Source organism: Pelophylax lessonae (genome assembly GCF_965119305.1).
Source record: "Pelophylax lessonae genome assembly, chromosome: 13".
Taxonomy (NCBI): domain Eukaryota; kingdom Metazoa; phylum Chordata; class Amphibia; order Anura; family Ranidae; genus Pelophylax; species Pelophylax lessonae.
Window position 1 is genome coordinate 96,847,223 of NC_138780.1, and position 24,155 is coordinate 96,871,377.

The window sequence follows — 24,155 nt, forward strand, 5'->3', positions numbered from 1 at the left end:
TTCAAGATAGCACAAAACCCCCCAAATGACCCCATTTTGCAAAGTAGACACCCCAAGCTATTTGCTGAGTGGCATGGTGAGTCCACGGAATATTTTATATTTTGCCACAAGTTCCGGGAAATATATTATTATTTTTTTTTTGTTTTTTTACACAAAGTTGTCACTAAATGATATATTGCTCACACATGCCATGGGTATATGTGAAATGACACCCCAAAATACATTCTGCTGCTTCTCCTGAGTACAGGGATACCACATGTGTGAGACTTTTTTGCAGTCTAGCCGAGTACAGGTCCTCGAAAGCCAACCCCCACTTTCAGGCTTTCCAAGGGCGTAAATTGTTGATTTCACTCCTGACTACCTATCACAGTTTCGGAGGCCATGAAATGCCAAGACAGCACAACCCCCCCCCCCCCCCAAATGACCCCTTTTCGGAAAGTAGACACCCTAAGCTATTTGCAGAGAGGCATGTTGAGTGTTTTGCAGATCTCACTTTTTGTCACAAAGTTTTGGAAATTGAAAAAAGAGGAAAAAAAATGCATTTTCCTGTTTTTTCTTCATTTTCCAAAAAAAATGAGAGATGCAAAATACTCACCATGCCTCTCAGCAAATAGATTGGAGTGTTTACTTTGCAAAATGGGGTCATTTGGGGGGGTTTTGTGCCATCTTGGCATTTCATGGCCTTCAAAAGTGTGATAGGTAGTAAGGAGTGAGATCAACAATTTACGCCCTTAGAAAGCCTGAAGGTGGGGAGTGGTTTTCCGGGTCCTGTACGCGGCTAGACTGCAAAAAAGTCTCACACATGGGGTATCCTTGTACTCAGGAGAAGCAGCAGAATGTATTTTGGGGTGTCATTTCACATATACCCATGGCATGTGTGAGCATTATATCATTTACTGACAACTTTGTGTAAAAAAAAAAAATAATAATTTTCCTGAAACTTGTGGCAAAATATAAAATATTCCATGGACTCATCATGCCTCTCATCTAATAGCTTGGAGTGTCTACTTTGCAAAATGGGGTCATTTGGGGGGGTTTTGTGCCATTTTGGCATTTCATGGCCTTCAAAAGTGTGATAGGTAGTAAGGAGTGAGATCAACAATTTACGCCCTTAGAAAGCCAGAAGGTGCGGATTGGTTTTCGGGGTCCTGTACGCGGCTAGACTGCCAAAAAGTCTCACACATGGGGTATCCCTGTACTCAGGAGAATCAGCAGAATGTATTTTGGGGTGTCATTTCACATATATGCATGGCATGCGTGAGCAATATATTATTTAGTGACAACTTTGTGTAAAAAAAAAAAAACAAAAAAAAAACAAATTGTCATTTTCCTGAAACTTAGGGCAAAATGTAAAATACTCCATGGACTCAATATGCCTCTCAGCAAATAGCTTTGGGTGTCTTCTTTCCAAAAAGGGGTCATTTGGGGGGTGTTTGAACAGTCTTGGCATTTTATGCTCAATTTTAGCAACACATCACCCACTCTTCTAACCACTTGAAAACCAAGCCTTTTCTGTGAGTTTTTGTTTACATGAAAAAATATTTTTTTTTCACAAGAAAATTACTTTGAACCCCCAAACATTATATATTTTTTTAAAGCAGAGGCCCTACAGAACAAAATGGTGGATGTTGCAATTTTTTTTGTCACACGGTATTTGCGCACACATTTTCCAAACGCAATTTTTGCGTAAAAAAAAACACTTTTTTTATATTTAATGCAGAAATACACTATATAATTCCAAATTGTTTAGTAAAATTTAAAAGATGATCTTATGCCGGGTTCATAGACACCTAACATGACATGCTTTAAAAATTGCGCACGCCCGTGCCGTGGCAACAAACTACGTACGGTTTTAAAAGCCTTTAAAAGTCTTTACAGGTTACCACTTTGGACTTACAGAGGAGGTCTACTGCAAGAATTACTGCCCTTAACCTGGCATTCGCGGCGATACCTCACATGCATGCTGCAATTGTGGTTTACATATGACACTAGACCAACGCTTGTGTGCGCATTTGCGCGCAAGCACGGGGGGTCAGGGGGGCTTGATTTTTTTTTTTTTTTTTTATTTGCTTTCTTATGTTATTTTGACACCTTTTCTTTCATTTTTTTTTCTTTAATCATTTCTATTGTTATCATGGTGAATTTAAATTTCCCCTATGATAGCAATCTGTAGTGACAGGTACTCTTTTTAAAAACAATTGAGGTCTTTTAGACTCTAGATCTTTCCTCTGACCTTAACGCATCTGACCACACCAAAATTGGTGTGATAAAATATTTTCCCAATTTCCCAATGGCGCTGTTTATTTCTTGCGAAACAGAAGTCATGAAATGCTTGTAGCTTCCGGTATCTTAGGCCATAGAGATGATTGGAGCCATTCTCATCTCCAATCAGCTCTATGGTTAGATAATTGAACCACCGGCTGCACTCTCGGGTTAACCGGTGGGACAGGAGAGCCCGAGAAAAACCACGGAAGGCTGCGGAAGGCGGCGGTGGGGGGGGGAGGCCCCTCCCACTGCATGTAAAAGCAGTCTAGCGGCCAATTATCCGCTAGGATTGCTTTTACATGTAAGCCGACCGCTGGCTGTAAAAAATGATACCAAGATGATGCCTAAATCTGCAGGCATCATCCTGGTATAACCACTCAAAGTCCAGCAACGTACCAGTACATTGCTGGTCCTTGTTTGGCATATAGGTTTTTTTTTTTTTTTCATGCAGCCTGTGGGCTGAACGAAAAAAAAGAGAACCTATCAGAAATCAGCACAGGAATAATGCGTAGTATTACTCATCATTAACCGCCCAAACAACCACCCACTGAATTTAATGATGGGTATACACGGCACTATCCACGTATACCAAAATAGGATTTTAACTGCAGTGCTGAAATCAGAAAATCACCACAGCTGCTATCAGCAAAGGTATCCATATATGCTGAGCGCAAACACTGTTTGTGTCAGAATATATAAAATCAATGCGTGGTAGCCGACGAGTACCTGCAAGAGAAACAGGTCACAAAAGAATGAAAAACAAACAAAGTACATTAAAAGTACATAGGAAGTGTAGAAGAACATAAAAAATGACTGAGACGACAACTATTTTTGGCTTTTATGTATTTTTTTTTTTTTTTCTTCAAACGTCGAGTTCCAGGTTCCAGGTTCGGGTCTCTCAAAATGACGATAGCCATCGAACATCTTTTGAGACCCTGTGTAAATGTGCCCTAAACTGTGCCATGCTGTACCCTACGCTAATAATCCACTAGTGTGTGGTAGCGACGGAAACAGTCACCGTTGCAAAGACCAGGTTGGTCAGGACAGTCGGGACAATAATTCCGGGTGTCACGCCTAAATCCGCGCTTGCTGCAGACACGGCATCTTTTTTGGGGGTATAGTGTGGTAGGGGTACTCGGGAGGTATTGCGGAAAATGCCTCTCATGCAGCTGGCTCACTGCATCTGGTTGGGGAAGTTGGGCAGGAGCACCAGCTGGATACAGGAGGGCTCTGATTATCTCTTCTTGGAATTGAAAGAAGGATAATGTTCCAGCAGACGCTTTGTATAAGACAAAAGCGTTGTAAACAGCCAATTGAAATAGGTATACAGACACTTTTTTGTACCAGCGTCTGGCCTTACGGGCAATTAAGTACGGTCCCATCATCTGGTCGTTGAAGTCCACCCCTCCCATTTTACGGTTATAGTCGTGGACACAGAGGGGCTTCTCAACAACAACACCGGTGACCGTAGTAATTTAGACTGCCGTGTCTGGGTGAATGGAGGACAGCACGTAAACGTTTCGTTTGTCCCTCCACTTCACTGCAAGCAATTCATCGCACCTCAAGCAGGCTCTCTCCCCCGAGCTCAGTGGGGCATTTACTAGCCGTTGGGGGAAGCCCCGGCGATTAGATCGCACGGTGCCACAAGTGCCAATTTGCAATTGATAGAGGTGTCTAAAAAGTGGCACGCTTGAATAGAAATTGTCCACGTACAAGTGGTACCCCTTTCCGAATAAGGGTGACACCAAGTCCCAAACTATCTTGCCACTGCTTCCTATGTAGTCTGGGCAATCGGGGGGCTCCACAGTGCTATCTTTTCCCTCGTAGACACGGAAATTAACTGCATAGCCTGTGGCCCTGTCACAGAGCTTATACAACTTGACCCCGTATCTGGCACGCTTGCTGGGGAGGTACTGTTTGATAGCAAGGCGACCAGTAAACTTAATCAGGGACTCGTCAACGCAGACATTTTGTTGGGGGGTAAACAAGGCTGCGAACCGCTGATTTAAGTGGTCTACGAGGGGCCGAATTTTGTGGAGCCGATCATATTCAGGGTCTCCCCGAGGACAACAGAAGTTCATTGTCGTTGAAATGCATGAACCGAAATATTTGTTGGTATCGAGCCCTGGACATAACAGCAGAGAACACGTGCATTTGATGAATTGGGTCAGTGGACCAATATAACCGCAATTCATTCTTTCTTGTAATGCCCGTGTTGAAGGAAAGGCCCAGATAGGTTTTAAACTCCTGAATCGTAATAGGATTCCAGGCAAATGGTCTGGCAAGGGGTGAATTTGGGTTGGCGGCGATGAATTGTTGAGCGTACAAATTTGATTGGTCCACAATAGATCTGAAAAGATCTTCAGTGAAAAACAGCTCAAAAAAGTTTATGGGATTAAAACCAGCTGTTTCCACTTGGATTCCGGGTTGGGCGGTGAATGGGGGAAGTACTGGCGCTGTGGAATCTGTGGGCTGCCAATTAGGATATGCCAGCGCTTCAGGGAGGACACTATGGGCTCTACGGGCCTGTCTTCGGATACGCGGTGGCTGCGGGCCACTACTCGTGCTAGCCACCGCACCAGCTTCAACTGCACTCAGGTGCCTCGCCACGTCACCAGGTGATACTGCAGTGCTGGTTGAAGGTCCAGGGTGTACTAGGCCGCTCGTGCTTGCCAGTTCACGAGAAGTGTGAGCGGCACTAGTACTGGCACTCTGCTGCATACGAGAAACCTCCAGTTCTTGCAAGTCAACAACTCCAGAATGGGGTCGGGTAAGCCTGACCCTAGCAGGGACCCCTCTGTCGGAGCTATCTGTCAGGGAGCCGCTGCTGTCATCTGGTTCGTATATTGACCCTGATTCTGCCGGTGAGGCTTCCCCATCGCTCTCACTTGACATGGTCATTATACTGTATATAGCTTCATCACTGAACAAACGTTTTGTCATTTTGGTAGCTAAATTTACCCGTACAGTGATGCGACTACTAGGTAATAAAAGCACCTGGTTGTCGAGGACTATTTGGTCGCTACAAAAAAAAACTGCTAGTTCTAACAGAGATCAGGCCTGACTCTGCTAACGCAGCGGTTTTGTGTGATGTGTTTTTTGGAAGTGTCAGTAATCTATTGATTACTACACTTGCCTGGGTAAGGTGGTCTGGGCAAGGGGGCTAAACGCAGGTGCTAGCAGGAATCAGTGCTGATTGTGCAAACACTGCGTTTGGGGAACACTAAATTATGAGGACGCTAGTATAGTTCTGATCAGATCAGATATTGATCTGTTCAAACACTATACTAGTAACGGTGGTGTGTGTGTGTTAGTGTACTTGACTCTGACGCTAAGTAACGGTGGTGTAGTGGGACCCTGACGCTAACTAGCTAGCCTAAGTTGTGTCACCCGTGACGCTAATACAGTGATTGGTAATCACTGTATATAGTGAACACTGTGACAGGGAAGTGAAGGGGTTAAACTGGGGGAGATCAAGGGGTTAAACCTTTATAGAGGATAGATGGCGGGTGGCCTAAACCTATTCGGGCCTAGCGCAAGCGCAAATTAGGGTCACAAGTGACACTAAATACAGTGATCAGTAGTTATCTGATTTACTGTATATATTAGTGCACTGTGTTATAGAGAGTGAAGGGGTTAACTGGGGAAGATCAAGGGGTTAAACCTTTATAAGGGATAGATGGCGGGTGGCCTAAACCTATTTGGGCTTAGCGCAAGCGCAAATTAGGGTCACAAGTGACACTAAATTCAGTGATCAGTAGTTATCTGATATACTGTATATATTAGTGCACTGTGTTATATGGAGTGAAGGGGTTAACTGGGGAAGATCAAGGGGTTAAAAGTTTTTTAGGGGATAGGTGGCGGGTGCCCTAACCCTATATGGGCTTAGCGCAAGCGCAAATTAGGGTCACTAGTGACACTAAATACAGTGATCAGTATTTACCTATATACTGTATTTAGTGCACAGAGTAATAGGTAGTGAAGGGGTTAACTGGGGCTGATCAAGGGGTTAAAACTTTATTAGGGGATAGGTGGCGGGTACCCTAACCCTATTTGGGCCTAACGCAGGCGCAAACTACGCTCACAAGTGACACTTATACAGTGATCAGTAAAATATCTGTATACCACTGTATATAGTGTTCACTGTGAGGGGTTTGGGGGTGATCAGGGGGTGATCAGAGGTGATGAAGGGGTTAAATGTGCCTATGTGAGGTGTGTCAGTGTAGTGTTGGTGGAACTCACGTTTTTGGTGTGTCTCTGTCTCTCTCCTGGAACCGAAAGGACTCCAGGAGGGACAGTGACATCACTTCCCCTGTCTGTGTTTACATTACACAGACAGGGGACAGATTGTCATTGGTGGGGACCGATCGCCAGACACTGACCAAAAATCATTGGTCAGTATCTGGTGATTGATCGGTTCCCTACCGAATGCGATCGGTATCGGGACCCGCGGCGCGTGGGAGCGCGCTCTGGAGCCGCGATCGCGCATGACGTAATACTACGTGGCCGGACGGGATCGTGCCACACTGCCGCAGTAGTATTACCGTGCGCGGTCGTAAAGTGGTTAAAGTTTATCTAAACCCCAAACCCAAAATATTATTTATTACAGCTTACTAGTCCTTGGTTTAGTGGTTGCATTTTTTTTTTCTTCTTTTTTTTTAAGCTTCTTCTGCTTTATTTTGACTTGCTTACCCTGACCTGTAGATAACACACTTGGGCTGTGTTCCGTGAAAAAACCATACCCGTAAAAATTCCATACCCTCGTCACTTCCGGTGCACCTACGTCATTGAACAGCTGAGGAGCTTACTAGTGCGCATGCTCGGAGGGTATGGAATTTTCACAGTAGTGTGTGTAACGTTACACTGCCTCAGCTGTTGCGGCGGTTACATTAAAACAACTCGGCTGCAACATGAGTCATCTCCGCTCCTACCCCTGTCACTTTTCTGATCTCGGCTACTAAATGTAACAGCGACGGCGGGTCTATGAAAATATAAATCACAGAGCCGAGATCTCCGTCATTTAGATTTCATACACCCGTCGCCGCTTTTACATTTATTAGCCGAGATCAGGGAAGTGACAGGGATAGGAGCGGAGATGACTCATATTGCAGCCGAGCTGTTTTAATATAACCTTTAATGTAACCGCTGCAACAGCTGATGCGGTGTAACGTTACACACACTACCGTGAACATTCCATACCCTCCGAGCATGCGCACTTGTAAGCTCCTCAGCTGTTCAATGACGTATCCAGAGCTGTGAGCATGCGCACTGCTACGCTGCTCAGCTGTTCCATTCCGTTTCTGACAGGAAGTGACGTGGGTATGGAATTTTCACGAGATATGGTTTTCTAACGTTACACCTGCTCTGCTGATATGGACTAAAACATGTTCATATCTCTTCATCTCCAAAACAGTGGGACATGCCTGCATAATGTGCTTCAGTATGTCCATTTGTAGTCTCCAATGGGAGAACATATGATAGGGTGACAACGAAGATTGGAGAACAATTGGGTGATAACGAAGATTGGAGAACACAGATCTAAAGTGCAGAGTACTGAGGTCATCCACCGTTGCAGTGTCCAATCGGACCACTGCTTCCCAAGTGACACCTATGGAGGCTTCAGTGGAACAAAGTTTTGCCTTCAGTTATACTTTAAGTTTGTAAAATAGTTATATAGTTATTCTGGTTGAAAAAAGACATAAGTCCATCCAGTTGAACCCACAGAAAAAAACGAAACGCACACAAAAAAAACCTCCATACAGTATATCTGTACACAATCCTTTACCTACAGTTGATCCAGAGGAGGGCAAAAAAACCCCAATAAAGCATGATTTTTGCTCCATCGGGGAATAAATTCCTTCCTGATACCCCATGAGGCAATCGGATATTCCCCAGATCGACTTTATCTATAAATATTAGTATCCAATTATATTTTTTGCATTTAGGAAATAATCTAGGCCTTTTTTAAAAACAATTCACTGAGCTGGCCAGAACCAAACCTTGAGGGAATCTATTCCACATCTCCACTTGCTTTTACTGTTAAGAAGCCTTTCCGTATCTGGAGGTAAAATCTCTTTTCCTCCAGATCTAAAGAGGCCCCTTGTGCTCTCTGATGACCTTAAATTGAATAGCTTACCACCAAGTTCACTATATGGACCCCTTATGTATTTATACCTGTTGATCATATCCCCCCCCCCCCTTAGTCTCCTTTTCTCATGAGAGAATGAATTCAGTTCAAATAATCTTTTCTCATTTTTAAACCAAAAGGTTTCCAGCTTTGCCAAAGTTATTTATTTATTAGTATCTATGTAAAATACTGTGTTAGAACATTATTTCGGCTTTTGAGAGCTGTACTACTCACCTTGTCTATAAATGCCACATCCTGCACCATTCCAAGTTCTTCAGGGCTGGGAGGTGCCACTGACACAATGAAGACATTGATGCCATATTCCCGAGCTATTATACCAGCTTCTTCGATGTTGTCAGATGGCCATCCATCTATAAATACCACCATGACTTTTGGGATTCCTTTTCGCACTCCATTAGCAATGCTGAAAAAAGTTTGAGCTGTGTGTTTTACAGCTTTACCTACAATATAACAAGTGGGAGCTGAATTAGAAGAGGAGAAATCAAATATCATTGAGATGCCTGTGGCTACAAACTTAGAAACTTCATGAATGAAGAGAACCTGCAGATTACAGATTTAAGTATGCCAGCATACAGCGTGAGAGACAGGCAGCATTTGTTGTTATTTCTATTGTAACTTCGATTTTACTTCATTAATTTGGATCTCCAAAGATGGTATGCACTGGATTATTGCATTGACAATTCACTTTTTTGAGACATTATTAACAAAATTAAAGACATGCACTGAAAGTTTGCTAAAGTAGCTTTTCTTTCTACTGCTGAGCGAAGCACGCATTCATCCAAGGCCTGTAGAATGGAGATTTTGTCACCCCAGAAATGTGTATTTGCATCTAACCACCTTATCGGTTCATCTTCTTGGTGCTCTTTTTCATCCTAACCTCAAATTTTCACCCAAGGCCCCCACTGAGTAGGGGGAAACCCTAATTTGGAGGCAGCATAACTGCTGTATCAACACCACTAAACCTACAGTTTTCCACATCATCAGGATCATAGGTTACTCGGATCCAGCACCACCCTAGGCCAAAACCTTCTATATAGACTCTGGAATACATTATTGTGGATAGAGACTGAGGTTTCTTCCCACATTCTGGAAAAATACTCTGTCTTGGATGATTGAGTGGTAGTTGTGTGGGTTCTAAACCCAGAATCAATTTGTTGTGGTATACAGTGCGTTGAGAAAGTATTCTGCCCCCTTGAACTTTGCGACCTTTTGCCACATTTCAGGCTTTGAACATAAAAATATAAAACTGTAATTTTTTGTGAAGAATCAACAACAAGTGGGACACAATCATGAAGTGGAACGAAATTTATTGGATATTTCAAACTTTGTTAAATAAAAAGCTGAAAAATTGGGCGTGCAAAATTATTCAGCCCCTTTACTTTCAGTGCAGCAAACTCTCTCCAGAAGTTCAGTGAGGATCTCTGAATGATCCAATGTTGACCTAAATGACTAATGATGATAAATAGAATCCACCTGTGTGTAATCAAGTCTCTGTATAAATGCACCTGCACTGTGATAGTCTCAGAGGTCCGTTTAAAGTGCAGAGAGCATCATGAAGAACAAGGAACACACCAGGCAGGTCTGAGATACTGTTGTGGAGAAGCTTAAAGCCGGATTTGGTTACAAAAAGATTTCCCAAGCTTTAAACATCCCAAGGAGCACTGTGCAAGCGATAATATTGAAATGGAAGGAGTATCAGACCACTGCAAATCTACGAAGACCTGGCCGTCCCTCTAAACTTTCAGCTCATACAAGGAGAAGACTGATCAGAGATGCAGCCAAGAGGCCCATGATCACTCTGGATGAACTACAGAGATCTATAGCTGAGATGGGAGACTCTGTCCATAGGACAACAATCAGTTGTATACTGCACAAATCTGGCCTTTATGGAAGAGTTGCAAGAAGAAAGCCATTTCTTTAAGATATCCATAAAAAGTGTAGTTTAAAGTTTGCCACAAGCCACCTGGGAGACACACCAAACATGTGGAAGAAGGTGCTCTGGTCAGCTGAAACCAAAATCTAACTTTTTGGCAACAATGCAAAACGTTATGTTTGGCGTAAAAGCAACACAGCTCATCACCCTGAACACACCATCCCCACTGTCAAACATGGTGTTGGCAGCATCATGGTTGGGCCTGCTTTTCTTCAGCAGGGACAGGGAAGATGGTTAAAATTGATGGGAAGATGGATGGAGCCAAATACAGGACCATTCTGGAAGAAAACCTGATGGAGTCTGCAAAAGACCTGAGACTGGGACGGAGATTTGTCTTCCAACAAGACAATGATCCAAAACATAAAGCAAAATCTACAATGGAATGGTTCACAAATAAACATATCCAGGTGTTAGAATGTCAAAGTCCAGACCTGAATCCAATCGAGAATCTGTGGAAAGAACTGAAAACTGCTGTTCACAAACGCTCTCCATCCAACCTCACTGAGCTCGAGCTGTTTTGCAAGGAGGAAGGGCAAAAATGTCAGTCTCTCGATGTGCAAAACTGATAGAGACATACCCCAAGCGACTTACAGCTGTATTCGCAGCAAAAGGTGGCGCTACAAAGTATTAACTTAAGGGAGCTGAATAATTTTGCACGCCCAATTTTTCAGTTTTTTATTTGTTAAAAAAGTTTGAAATATCCAATAAATTTCGTTCCACTTCATGATTGTGTCCTACTTGTTGTTGATTCTTCACAAAAAATTACAGTTTTATATCTTTATGTTTGAAGCCTGAAATGTGGCAAAAGGTCGCAAAGTTCAAGGGGGCCAAATACTTTCGCAAGGCACTGTACCTATACAGTATAGCCTAGCAACCTTATCAGGTGAATCCTTCTGTTATTGTGGACTTTCAGAGATTCATCAAGATACGCTTAGAGGAGTACAGCATACCCTTCTGATACTCTAGAGCTGCCTTTACTTTTCTATTTCTGTGCTTTTACAAACCTGGGAGTTTGACACTGAGTATAAGCTAAAAGGAAACATAAGCAAAGGGAGCGCTAGGTGGAAAATGGCATGTCAGAAGCATCTGTAAAGCCAAGGATTAGCCAGTTGGTCATTAAAGGCACCAGGCTCGCAGAAGGAACCATGGGGCCCAGTGGGGGAACACGCTGTTCTACACACCAGAAGTGTCCAATAGTAGCAGTGCCTGGAGCTCATTACAGAGGTAAGTATTCATCTTCCCTAGTTGCAGAAAGAGGATGCTTGTATTTCCTCAGATAAGTAATAGGGTTGCTTTAAAGTGTGTGTACTTTATCAGTCTTTAGATCACTTTGATGTAAATAATCGTAAACAATACGTTTTATTCTAATTTGTCATTATACTGTATGTGTACATGGGACAGTGATATTCATTACATACACAAATCATGCTTCCATTCACCTAGCACATCTTGTGACTTATCTACAAATCTCTCTACTTAATACGGCAACAAGAAGAGTAAGTAACATTGGGGAAATGTAAAAGTCATATCAAAAATTATTTTAAGTTGAATACTATTATAATAGCTCAACATTTGCAATCACTTACTGTAAATACCATATTTTCCTTTTAAGGGGGACAGTTTAGAAATAAACACTGTCTAGAAATAAACACTGTCTACTGGAATTCTCTTTAAAGGGGAGTTCCACCCAAAAATGGAACTTCCGCTTTAAGGCCTCCTGACCCCCTGACATGCCATATTTGGCATTTCATATTTTTTTTTTGGGGGGGGGGGGGGTAACTAGATTTGACAGGTTCCCGCTCCCACTTCAGCTCAGGCTGCCTAGGTGGCTCGAGAGGAAGTTCTCATAGTTACATAGTTACATAGTAGGTGAGGTTGAATAAAGACAATAGTCCATCCAGTTCAACCTGTGTAGGTGTGTGTGACTGTAATCATCTAACATAGCCCTCAATCTCCTGATCCTTGAGATGTAAGTCTAAGAGTCTTTTGAAAGTCACCATACTACCCGCAGAAACCACCTCTTGTGGTAGACAATTCCACAATCTTGTAGCCCTAACAGTAAAGAACCCCCCACGTTGCCTGAGGTTAAAACGCTTCTCCTCTAATCGCATTGTATGTCCTCGAGTCCTCATGCAATTCCTTCGAATGAACAGCTTTTCTTCTAAGCTGAGATCCCCATTAAGATATTTATAAATTGCTATCATGTCCCCTCTCAGACGTCTTTTCTCCAGGGAAAATAAATCGAGCGATTGCAGCCGCTCTTCATAGGTAAGGTCCTCCAACCCCCTAATCAGTTTAGTTGCCCTTCTCTGGACTTTCTCCAGCTCCAACACATCCCTCCTGAGGACTGGCGACCAGAACTGGACAGAATACTCCAGATGCGGTCGGACCAGAGTTTTATAAAGTGGAAGGATTATAGTCTTATCTCTGGAATACATCCCTTTCTTTATGCATGCTAATATTCTGTTGGCTTTGGAAGCTGCCGCTTGGCATTGCATGCTGTTGCCTAATCTATCATCAACTAAGACTCCCAGATCTTTCTCCATTTTTGATTCCCCCAAGGGTTCCCCTCCTAACGTGTATTGTGTTTTTATGTTTTTGGTCCCCAAGTGCAAAACCTTACACTTCTCCACATTAAACCTCATTTGCCATGTCGTTGCCCACTCCGTAATTTAGTCCAGGTCATTCTGTAGGATATCTGCTTCATGCTGTGCAGTTATTGCCTTGGCCAATTTTGTGTCATCTGCAAAAACTGATAACGAACTACTGATCCCTTCCTCAATGCTGTTTATGAATAAATTGAACAAGGTTGGTCCCAGGACTGAGCCCTGGGGCACCCCGCTTACTACCTCAGACCAGTCTGAGTATGCGCTGTTTATTACTACCCTTTGGACACGGCCTTTTAGCCAATTCCGTATCCAAGAGCAAACCCTGCTGTCGATACCTGCAGACCTTATTTTATAAATTAAGCGCTTGTGGGGAACTGTATCAAACGCCTTAGCGAAATCCAAGTACACCACATCCACTGGTCTCCCCCTATCTAGCTCACAGCTCACTTCCTCGTAGAATGTTAAGAGATTGGTTTGACAAGAACGCCCATTTGTAAACCCGTGCTGGTTACTACTGATGATGTTGTTGTCTTTAGCATACTCTACGATATAGTCTCTTATCATCCCCTCCAAAAGTTTACATATTATTGATGTCAGACTGACAGGCCTATAATTTCCCGGGATATGTCTCTGGCCCTTTTTGAATATCGGAATCACGTTAGCCTTCCTCCAATCCCCTGGTACATCTCCTGTCCTAATACTGTCAGCAAAGATCAGGAACAGTGGTCTAGATATAACCATACTGAGTTCCTTGAGCACTCTCGGATGTACGCCATCCGGGCCTGGTGATTTGTTTGTGTTAAGTTTATCCAGTCTTTCCCTGATTTCCCCCTCTGTTAGCCATAGTGGCAAGTCCTGTGTATTACTACTAACCATACAGTCATGGTCAGTGTACCCTTCCTTTTCCTGCGTAAAGACTGACGAGAAAAAAGAATTCAGCACGGTTGCTTTTTCAGTGTCCTCTGTAACCATCCTCCCATCATCGTTAATTATGTGTGCAATATGCTCTGCCCTAGTTTTTTTGCTGTTGATATATTTAAAGAATTTCTTTGGGTTTTTTTTACTATCCTCCGCTATTTGTCTCTCAAAGTTGATTTTAGCCATCTTGATTTCGTGTTTACACTTCTTATTTTCCTCCTTGTATTGCTGGAAGGCCGATACTGTGCCCTCTGATTTATATTTCTTGAAGGCCAATTTTTTTCCCCTAATAAGTTTTTTAACGCTACGGTTTAGCCAGCCAGGTTTGGCTTTGTCTCTTCTAAATTTATTCCCCATAGGAATGCACTGCAAGATGCCTTTGCTTAATATTGTTCTAAAGCATTCCCATTTTTCCTCTGTGGTCAGTGATCCCAGGGTTTGGTCCCAGTTTACCCTTTCCATCAATGAGTACAATTTTGGAAAGTCTGCCCTTCTGAAGTTTAGGGTTCTTATGTTCCCCACTTGCCTTTTTATATTGTTATTTATACTAAATGTGATCATCCTGTGATCGCTAGAGCCCAGGTTGTCCTGGACTCCTACCTCCGAGATTATGTCTGGGTCATTAGTGATCAATAGATCCAGGATAGCATTCTCTCTAGTAGGGGAATCCACCAACTGCGACATGTAGTTATCCTGTAAGGTTTCCGTGAATAGCCGGGCCTTATGCGAGTGTGCAGTCCCCTCTTCCCAGTCAATGTCGGGATAATTGAAGTCCCCCAATATGATGACTGATCCTAGTTTTGCCGCTTTACCTATTAGTGCTAAAAATTCCAGCTCTACCTCCTCCCCTTGGTTAGGTGGCCTATAGCAAACCCCCACAACTACTTTTCCCTTATCTTCTTCCCTATCGAGTTCAACCCACACAGATTCTAAATCCATGCTCATCCCATCCGTAATGTCACTCCTTTCTAGCACCTTTATATTGTTCTTGACATAGAGACATACCCCTCCCCCTCTTTTACCAACCCTGTCCTTCCGGTACACCGAATACCCTTGGATATTGGCCAGCCAGTCATGTGAGGGGTCGAACCAAGTCTCCGTTATTCCCACAAGGTCTATGTCTTCCTCATGTACTAACATTTCCAACTCATCCATCTTATTAGCTAGGCTCCTGGCATTAGCATATACCCCTCTTAGTTTTACGGAAGTTAAACGTGATTGGCGGTTTTGTTTATTTCTGTTTGGTCTGCTGTTCTCCCGCACAGACCCGCCAATTGATGTTGTTGACCTACTGTCGCTGTTGACCCTACAACTGCCTTCAGTCCTCTGCTCCCTCCTGACTGATTCTACTTCTGAGCCCTCCCCCCCGTCTCCTAGTTTAAAAGCCCCTCCAACTCGGTGGCCATCTTTCTCCCCAAAAGAGCTGTACCGTCCCCATTAAGGTGCAGCCCATCCTTACTAAAGAGCCGGTAGCCGACTGAGAAGTCAGCCCAGTTCTCCAGGAACCCAAACCCCTCCTTCCTACACCAATTCCTCAGCCACTTGTTAACTTCCCTAAGCTCCTTCTGCCTCTCCTGTGTGGCTCGAGGTACAGGCAGTATTTCAGAGAAAACCACCTTGGAGGTCCTTTTCCTCAATCTATTACCTAAGTCCCTGAAATCGTTCTTAAGGATCCTCCACCTACCTTTAACTTTGTCATTAGTGCCCACATGCACCATGACCGCTGGGTCATCCCCAGCCCCGCCCAACAATCTGTCTGCCAGATCTGCGATGTGCCGAACTCGGGCGCCCGGTAAACAACAAACTGTTCGGTTCACGAGATCTTTTTTACAGATTTCCCTCTCTGTCCTCTTGATAATTGAGTCCCCAACTACCACAACCTGTCTAACCTTTCCTGCGTTACGGCCCCCCTTCTTCCTGGAGCCGTCCCTCCCCTGGCAGCTGGGGGAGGGCGCATGCTCCAGCACTGCCACCCCTGAGTTGATATCCCCCTCAACCTGCAACTCAGCAAACATGTTAGGGTCTACCAACTCAGGGACTGGCCTCCCTGACTCTCCTCCCCCTAACATTCCTAACAGTCACCCAGCTGCGTACCTCTGCTGCTTGCGTCTCCTCTATTCCTCCCTCCTCTATGCTGACCCCTGCCAGCGCCTGCTGGGTAATGTCCAAGCTCCTTTTCAGGTTGTAGATGCCACGCAGTCTTGTCACTGTGTTCTCTAGATCCACGATGTGGGCTTCCAGAGCAACAAGTCGCTCACATCTTGCACAGCAGTATTCGTCCTCGATTGTTTCATCAAGGAACGCATACATGCCGCAAGAAGTGCACTGAGTGGCATCCCCAATCCTGTCGGACATTATTACCCACTACTCTATGGGGATAATATTAACGACCTGCTCTTCCTTACCTACACTACCTCTAACTTCCCTGGTACAAAACCTGGGGTACCCACCAGTCGCTAATACCCTCACCAGTCACTAGATACTCACCAGTCGCAAGGATCCTTACCAGTCGCAAGGATCCTCACCAGTCGCAAGATACTCACCAGTCGCAAGGATACTCACCAGTCGCAAGGATACTCACCAGTCGCAAAGATACTCACCAGTCGCAAAGATACTCACCAGTCGCAAAGATACTCACCAGTCGCAAGCTACTTCACCTCTCTCCCTGCAATCTTCTGGGACACGTCACAGGTCCCAGAAGATTGCCAGTCCAATGGGCAACCAGCTTTGAAGCCGCAAGCTGTCCCAGCAGGGTGCCCACATTAGCGATGCTGGCGCCGCGGGGAGAAGAGGGAGAGATCCGAGGCTCCCGCTGACCACATCGCTGTACTGTGGGACAGGTGAGTGTGTGTTTATTAAAAGCCAGCAGCTACACCAAATATTACCAAAGAAAGCAGCTTCCTATGGGGGCGCTCATGCATGCTCGATCCTAAACTTGGCTGTATGTGTCTATTGAGACACACAGCCCCGCTCAGTCCCACTCCCTGCTCTTTGCTCACAGGTTTTGACTGACAGCAGCAGGAGCCAATGCCTCCCGTTGCTCTCAGCTATGCCTGTGAGAGCAGATAGAGGGAAGAAGAGCTGCTGCAGATCTGCACAGCACTGGAGCAAGATTGGGGATAAGGTGAATATTTAGGGGAGCCATTATTGAAAGGTTTTTTACCTCAATGCAGAGAATGCATTAACCACTTGTCGACCGCACTATAGCCGAATGACAGCTACAGGGTGACCCGCTAGTTCTGGTAGGCCATCATATGACAGAAGCCCATGTTTGTGCCCACTGGGCGCTCGCTGGTCAGACACTGCTGATCACAGATTGAGGTAAAGAGCCAATCAGCAGCTCTTTACCACGTGATCAGCTGTGTTCAATCACAGCTGATCACATATGTAAACAGAAGCTGGTTATCGGCATCCCTTTCCTCATGCTGGCAGCATGGGGAGAGGAGAAGAGAGCCGATAACAGGCTTGTGTAAAAAAGACATGTACACTGATAATCAGGGCACTGATTATCAGTGTCCTGATTATCAATGCAGTCCCAACAGTGCCCACCACTGATGCCAATCTGTGCCCATCAGTGCTGCCAATCAGTGGCCACAAAGCCTGCCAATAAGTGCCTCCTTATCAGTGTCACCTATCAGTGCAGCTTGATCAGTGCCCACCAGTACTGCCTCATCAGTGCAGCCTCATCAGCGCACATTAGTGAAGGAGAAAAATCACCCGTTTGTAAAATTTTATAACAAACTATAAAAAAGATTTTTTCAAGATTTTCGTTTTTATTTGTTTATTTAGCAAAAAATAAAAACCCCAGTGTTGATTAAATATGACTAAAAGAAAGCTCTATTTGTGTGAAAAAAGTCATAAAAATGTAATATGGATACAGTGCTGCATGATTGCGCAATTGTCTTGCAAAGTGCAACAGCTCTAAAAATTGCCCTGGGTAGGAAGGGGGTAAAAGTGCCCGGTAGAAGGGTTGTTAGGGTAAAAAAAACTTTTAGCTTTACAACTACTTCTTGTCTTCTTAAAGTGATTGTCAATTTTTTTTTTTCAATAAAAATAACAAACATGTTATACTTGCCTGCTCTGCGCAGTTGGTTTTGCACAGAGCAGCCTGGATCCTCTGCTTCTCAGGTTCCCTCTTTGGCTCTCCTGACCCCTCCCTCCTTTTGAGTGCCCCCACAGCAAGCAGCCTGCTATGGGGGCACCCAAGCCAAGGCACAGTTCCGTGTACCCATTCAGACATGGAGCTGCGGTTTGGCCCCACCCCCTCTCTCTCCTCAATGGCTAACTAATTTGATTGACAGCAGCGGGAGCAAATGGCACCACTGCTGTGTCTTAGCCAATAAGGATGGGAGTAGAGTAATGGACATCGCTGGATCAAGAGGGGGTTCAGGTAGGCATGGGGGGGGGGGGGGCTAGAAGGTTTTTTATCTTAATGCATATAATGCATTAGGATAAAAAAATCTTCTGACTTTGCAACCTATTAATTAATTATTTCAGTTGGCATATACTTGAATTTTATTTAATATCAACCTCTTGTCATGCCCTGCCAATCAGGCGTGCAGTCTTGCACATGTGATAAGAAACAACACACCGAGCAGGGGGATGACTCATCAGTTTGCTGCTGTTCACTCACTGCCCAGTGAGCAAGCTGAGAGTTGACCTGACGGTTTTGCTTAATTGCAGCAGAGAAAATTCATGTTTTTAGCTTTGCTCTGGCTGTGTAATTCATTTGAAAGCTCCTGTATAATTTCTGTGAATTTAGCTGTTTGCCTGAAGGTCAACTTTAAAGTGATATTAAAGTGATTCTAAAGCCAAAACATTTTTTTTTTTTTTTTAACCGAAATGCATTCCCTGCAATAAGGTAAAAAAATGTTTTATAGTCTGCAGTCCCCCCCTCCTCCCTAAATACTTACCAAAGTCCTTGTTTGACCCAGTGCTGTGCATGGCTGGATCTCTTCTCTCCTCTCTTCCTCTTCACACATAGACTAGGGGGCAGCAGCAGGAGCCATAGGCTCCCCCTGCTGTCATCCAAATGCTGTGAGGAGGGAGCAGGGGGTGAGGCCAGACCGCACTGTGTGTTTTTATGGAAGCACACGTAGCTTGGGAGTGAGCATGTATGTGTGTCCCTATAGCAAGTGGCTTGCTATGGGGACACACAGAGAAGAGAAGGAGCCAAGATCACCACCAGGGGACACTAGAAGAGGTGGTTTGGGCCACACTGTGCAATACAATTGCACAGAGCAGATGAGAAAAATATGTTTATTATTTTAATGTATAATAAAGTGTAGCACCCTCCAGTCCAAGGTATTTGCTAGGTAAATTATAGTGGGGCCTTGCCTGCTTAAAAGTGCTAAGTGTTGCAGCAGTAATTGCAAGTGGCTACCTCAGTCAGGGAGGACTGGAGGTAGCAGTGAAAAAGGACGTTTGAGCTAACAGGAGTATCAGAAGCCAGTTTCAGTTTAGTGACAACAAGTCAGTGTTCACAAGCGCCAGTAAGCGTGGGTCGGCATTCAGCCAGCGTCAAGTCAGCGCTAGAAGGCATTTTTTTCCTCAAGTTTCCCATTCTTGTAACTAGTTGAGCCGGAGGAGTATCCCACTCGTTCCCTTCCCCCATCCAAGTTCCTAAAATAAAACTAAAAACTAAAGATGCCGGACTGGTCATTGTCTCAGTATTCACATTTGGGCAACAAGCTTAAATGTGCTGTTGGTGTTAACGGTAATCGTGGCAGACTCATATCCAGCACTGATGCTGGAAATACTGTTACACAAGTATTTATTCTTAATGCAAAAGGTTCCTTCTATTGCTCTCAACCGCCTCCAAATTATTGTTTATTTTTATTTTTTATTGCTGCTGTGATCAAACTTGGTGTAAGAGGGTGGCTACACTTTTTCTCCTAGGTCCCACTGTTTATAATAACATAACCACCCCTCTTGCTCACTCCAGAGATGGAATATGGACTATGTACTATGGGATGTGTATTGTGCAAAGATCAATGGACATGACTGCAGCTAACATGCACTGCTTACTTCAAACAAACAGGAGCTCACAGAGAATGTTACAAGGAGGCAGAAAAACACAGTAAGGAATGATTTAATGAAAAATAGATTACCTGGCAATTATGTAGTGAATATGTATGGATTTGGAGAACAAGGATATCCTTTAATGTCACTAAGTAAGTTTAAACATTTATTTCACATACTTTGTTTTCAGCATTATTATTCCTAACCTATATTAGAGTTTCCTCCTTTGAAGTTGATCTCTTTCACTGCAAACACGACATCCTTTGCAGTGGTGAAATTTTTCAGAAAAAACTCGGTCTTTGGCAGTTCACTGTTGAAAGAACATGAGACATATTTATTTATTTAATTTATTAATGTTTATTTTATTGAATTTATATTTATTTTATTTATTTTGGGTACTTATATAGCGCCGTCAATTTACGAAGCGCTTTATATACAGTATATATTCACATGCAGTGAAAAAGGTCCATCTTTCACAAAAATTATGTTAATTGCATCCCGTGGACTTCTTTTTTTTTATTTATTTTTTTTTTTTACTGCAAAAAAAGAAACAAGCGGTACAAAAAAGTAAAAAACAAGTTATAAGTAACCGAAAAACATTCACTATTCCCCCTCCTTTCTCCTGCCCACTCCCCCCACCTCCCTTCCTGTGCCTCCCTCTTCTCTTCTTTCTCCTTACCTCCCTGCCTCCCTCTCTCTATCTCTTATTCTATACATATTTCCACATTTTTACTGTTTTTATTTTTAAAGTTCATCCAATTTTCCCAAATTCCAGTAAATTCTTCTATCTCATGCTCTTTCCTGCTACATAGATACTTCGTGTAGTATATATATTCCACTCTTTTGAACCATTCCCTCAAAGAGGGTCTTTCTCGGTCTAACCATCTTTTTGGAATCACTCCTTTTGCCGCATTTACCAAATGCGGCACGACTGTTTTCCCATAATGTTTATTGTTGCTATGAAATAAACAGCACCATGGATCATCTGGTATCTCTATACCTGTGATCTCTGCAATAGATTGTTCTACTTCTTGCCAGTTCAGCATCCTGTGGACTTCTTGTGTAATCTGTAAAACATATTACCTGGCTTGCACTACACCCACATGAGGCCCATCTGTGCCAATTCCCAGCATGAAAGCCACTTTAGCCACAAAATTCTTCTGCAGGTTGAACCGGCGCTGTCCAATGTTGTTACTGCCATCGATCAAGAAGGCAATTTCAGCTTTACAATCTAAAGATGGAGACAGGAAGATAAGACATGAACAGTAATTACATTATACAATTTAAAAAATCCTGGATGTAAAAATAAAGAGTTCAGATAGTGCCAACACATACTGTCCATCATGCCTTACTCATCAGTTACTTTATACCTTTATTTCCAGTTGATTTCTCTGGTGTTTTCTTCTGACGTCTTGCTGCAAGAATGAGACAAATGCAGATGTTAGAATCCTGAGATCTGTATTAATTCCCTTCACATCTTACAGTGGGTAACTTTGGTTTGCCTGTATTGTTTACCAACTAAAAAGGAATGGTCTCTATGAATGATCTGCATGTAACATTTACCCAGTGATGGCAGCCTTTAATGCAGAGTGCAGACTGTGCAGTATGGCCACAAATACACAAGTAATCCGAGCAAACCATATACCTAAATTTAACTGTATAACCTCACAGTTGGGCGATTAGTCAAAGAAGTGAAGCATCATTAATGTTCAAAGTGAATTTTCACTAATCATAGAAATTGAGGTGAAACCAAGTAAAAAAATAAAAAAAAAGTAATTCATAAGCAAGGAAAGAAAAAAGATTTTTGCATGCTAATGATTGGATGATTAACCTCCCTGGCGGTATGATTCTTTCGGATTTTAGGTGCCGAAAGCGGTACCATTATTTTGCATGTAATTCATAAGAATGAGCAGCCCAAACCAACTATGTACATATGATTTTTTTTCTGTGCGTTCTTCTTTATAACATCTCGAGTATGATAAAGTTTGAAACACAAAATCATAAATTATAATATAATAAAAAACTATAAATAAGTTAAAGTTTGTATGTATACATATATATATATATATATATATATATATATATACTGTATATATATATATATATATATATATATATATATATATATATATGTGTGTGTGTGTGTGTATATATATATATATATATATATATATATATACAGTGCATTGCGAACTTTTCGACCTTTTGCCACATTTCAGGCTTCAAACATTCTGGAAGAAAACCTGATGGAGTCTGCAAAAGACCTGAGACTGGGACAGAGATTTGTCTTCCAACAAGACAATGATCCAAAACATAAAGCAAAATCTACAATGGAATGGTTCACAAATAAACATATCCAGGTGTTAGAATGGCCAGGTCAAAGTCCAGACCTGAATCCAATCGAGAATCTGTGGAAAGAACTGAAAACTGCTGTTCACAAACGCTCTCCATCCAACCTCACTGAGCTCGAGCTGTTTTGCAAGAAGGAATGGGAAAAAATGTCAGTCTCTCGATGTGCAAAACTGATAGAGACATACCCTAAGCGACTTACAGCTGTAATCGCAGCAAAAGGTGGCACTACAAAGTATTAACTTAAGGGGGCTGAATAATTTTGCACGCCCAATTTTTCAGTTTTTTATTTGTTAACAAAGTTTGAAATATCCAATAAATTTCATTCCACTTCATGATTGTGTCCCACTTGTTGTTGATTCTTCACAAAAAATGACAGTTTTATATCTTTATGTTTGAAGCCTGAAATGTGGCAAAAGGTCGAAAAGTTCAAGGGGGCCGAATACTTTCGCAATGCACTATATATATATATATATATATCTATATATCTATATATATCTATACGTACATATATACATATATATATATATATATATATATATATATATATATATATATATACACACACACATATATATATATATATATATATATATATATATATATATAAAATATATATATATGTGTATGTATACATAAAAAGTACAGTAAAACTGCAAGAAAGGGCACTGGGGGGCAAACTAATGTGAATTTTTTTTTTTGAATAGTATCAGTGTGTTTGGTGTGTTTTACATTTGAATTTTTTGAATTTGCCGCCGGTTCCACCCCCCCTGCGAACGTCACGTCACAGGAGACAGAAGCCAGGGCACACAGAGGATCGGGAGGAAGATCCGCCGCCACACACCGCCGGGATACATTGCTGGATCCCGGGGACAAGGTAAGTAACCCCTCTACCAGGATCCAGCGATCTTCCTAGCAGTACCCCGAGTGTGGCTCGGGGTTACTGCTTTTGGCACTGAAATTTAACCCCCGAGCCACACTCGGGAATACCGCTAGGAAGGTTAAAGTCAGTACAACTTTACTTGATTCACTAAACTCAGTGCATTTTCTCTTTGCAAATTGAACTTTTTTTTTTCATTTATCTTGCAGGTATTATTTCAAAGTGAATGTACACTTTGTTTTACATAATTCATTCTTTATGTCAAAATGGCACAGGGACAGCAGCTGTTTGTCTTGGTGCTGTTTCAAAAGGGCACCCAAACTCAGTAGTTCTCTCAGGTCCCAGAAGCATGCTCCATAGGTGCACTTGTAAGCAGATCACTATAAACCCAATGCTTCTGCATTGTATTTAAATTGGAAGAGATGGGCCGTCACCACACTTTCTCTAGATGGAGAGGCTGAGACAGAGCTGTTGCAGGAATAGATCTCTGATTGCAGCTGCATGGGCGGTCTTGATCAAGTCTCCACTTGCCAAATCCAGACTTCCCCGAGAAGAAATGAAAAGTGCAAAAAATAAAGATATAGTAGTATATTTATGTATATACACTGCTCAAAAAAATTAAAGGAACACTTTGAAAAAACATCAGATCTCAATGGGGAAAAATCTCATGCTAGATATCTAAACTGATTTGGACTGGGTAATGTGTAAGGAACGAAAGGATGGCACATCGTTTGATGGAAATTAAAATTATCAACCTACAGAGGGCTGATTTCAAAGACATCCCAAAAATCAAAGTGGAAAAATGATGCAGCAGGCTAGTCCATTTTGCTGAAATTTCATTTCAGCAAACCAAAATGGTACTCAGTAGTTTGTATGGCCCCCACGGGCTTGTATGCATGCATGACAATGGAAGGGCATGCTCCTAATGAGATGACAGATAGTGTCCTAGGGTATTTCTTCCCTGATCTGGACCAGGGCATCAGTGAGCTCCTGAACAGACTTAGGTGCAACCTGGCGGCATCAGATGGATTA

The 24,155-nt window shown here is 42.8% G+C and overlaps 1 protein-coding gene across 1 annotated transcript in view; it reads right to left on the reverse strand.

Moving 5' to 3' along the window:
• The window catches only part of COCH (cochlin), a 92,407-nt gene that overhangs the window by 6,530 nt on the left and 61,722 nt on the right, over positions 1-24,155 (reverse strand). Inside the window, exons 7-10 of the mRNA XM_082242946.1 lie at positions 21,265-21,309; positions 20,978-21,125; positions 20,101-20,204; positions 8,627-8,853 (exon numbers count right to left, since the gene is read on the reverse strand). Of these exons, the coding sequence (XP_082099072.1) occupies positions 8,627-8,853; positions 20,101-20,204; positions 20,978-21,125; positions 21,265-21,309 (524 nt within the window). The remainder of the gene's footprint in view (positions 1-8,626; positions 8,854-20,100; positions 20,205-20,977; positions 21,126-21,264; positions 21,310-24,155) is intronic.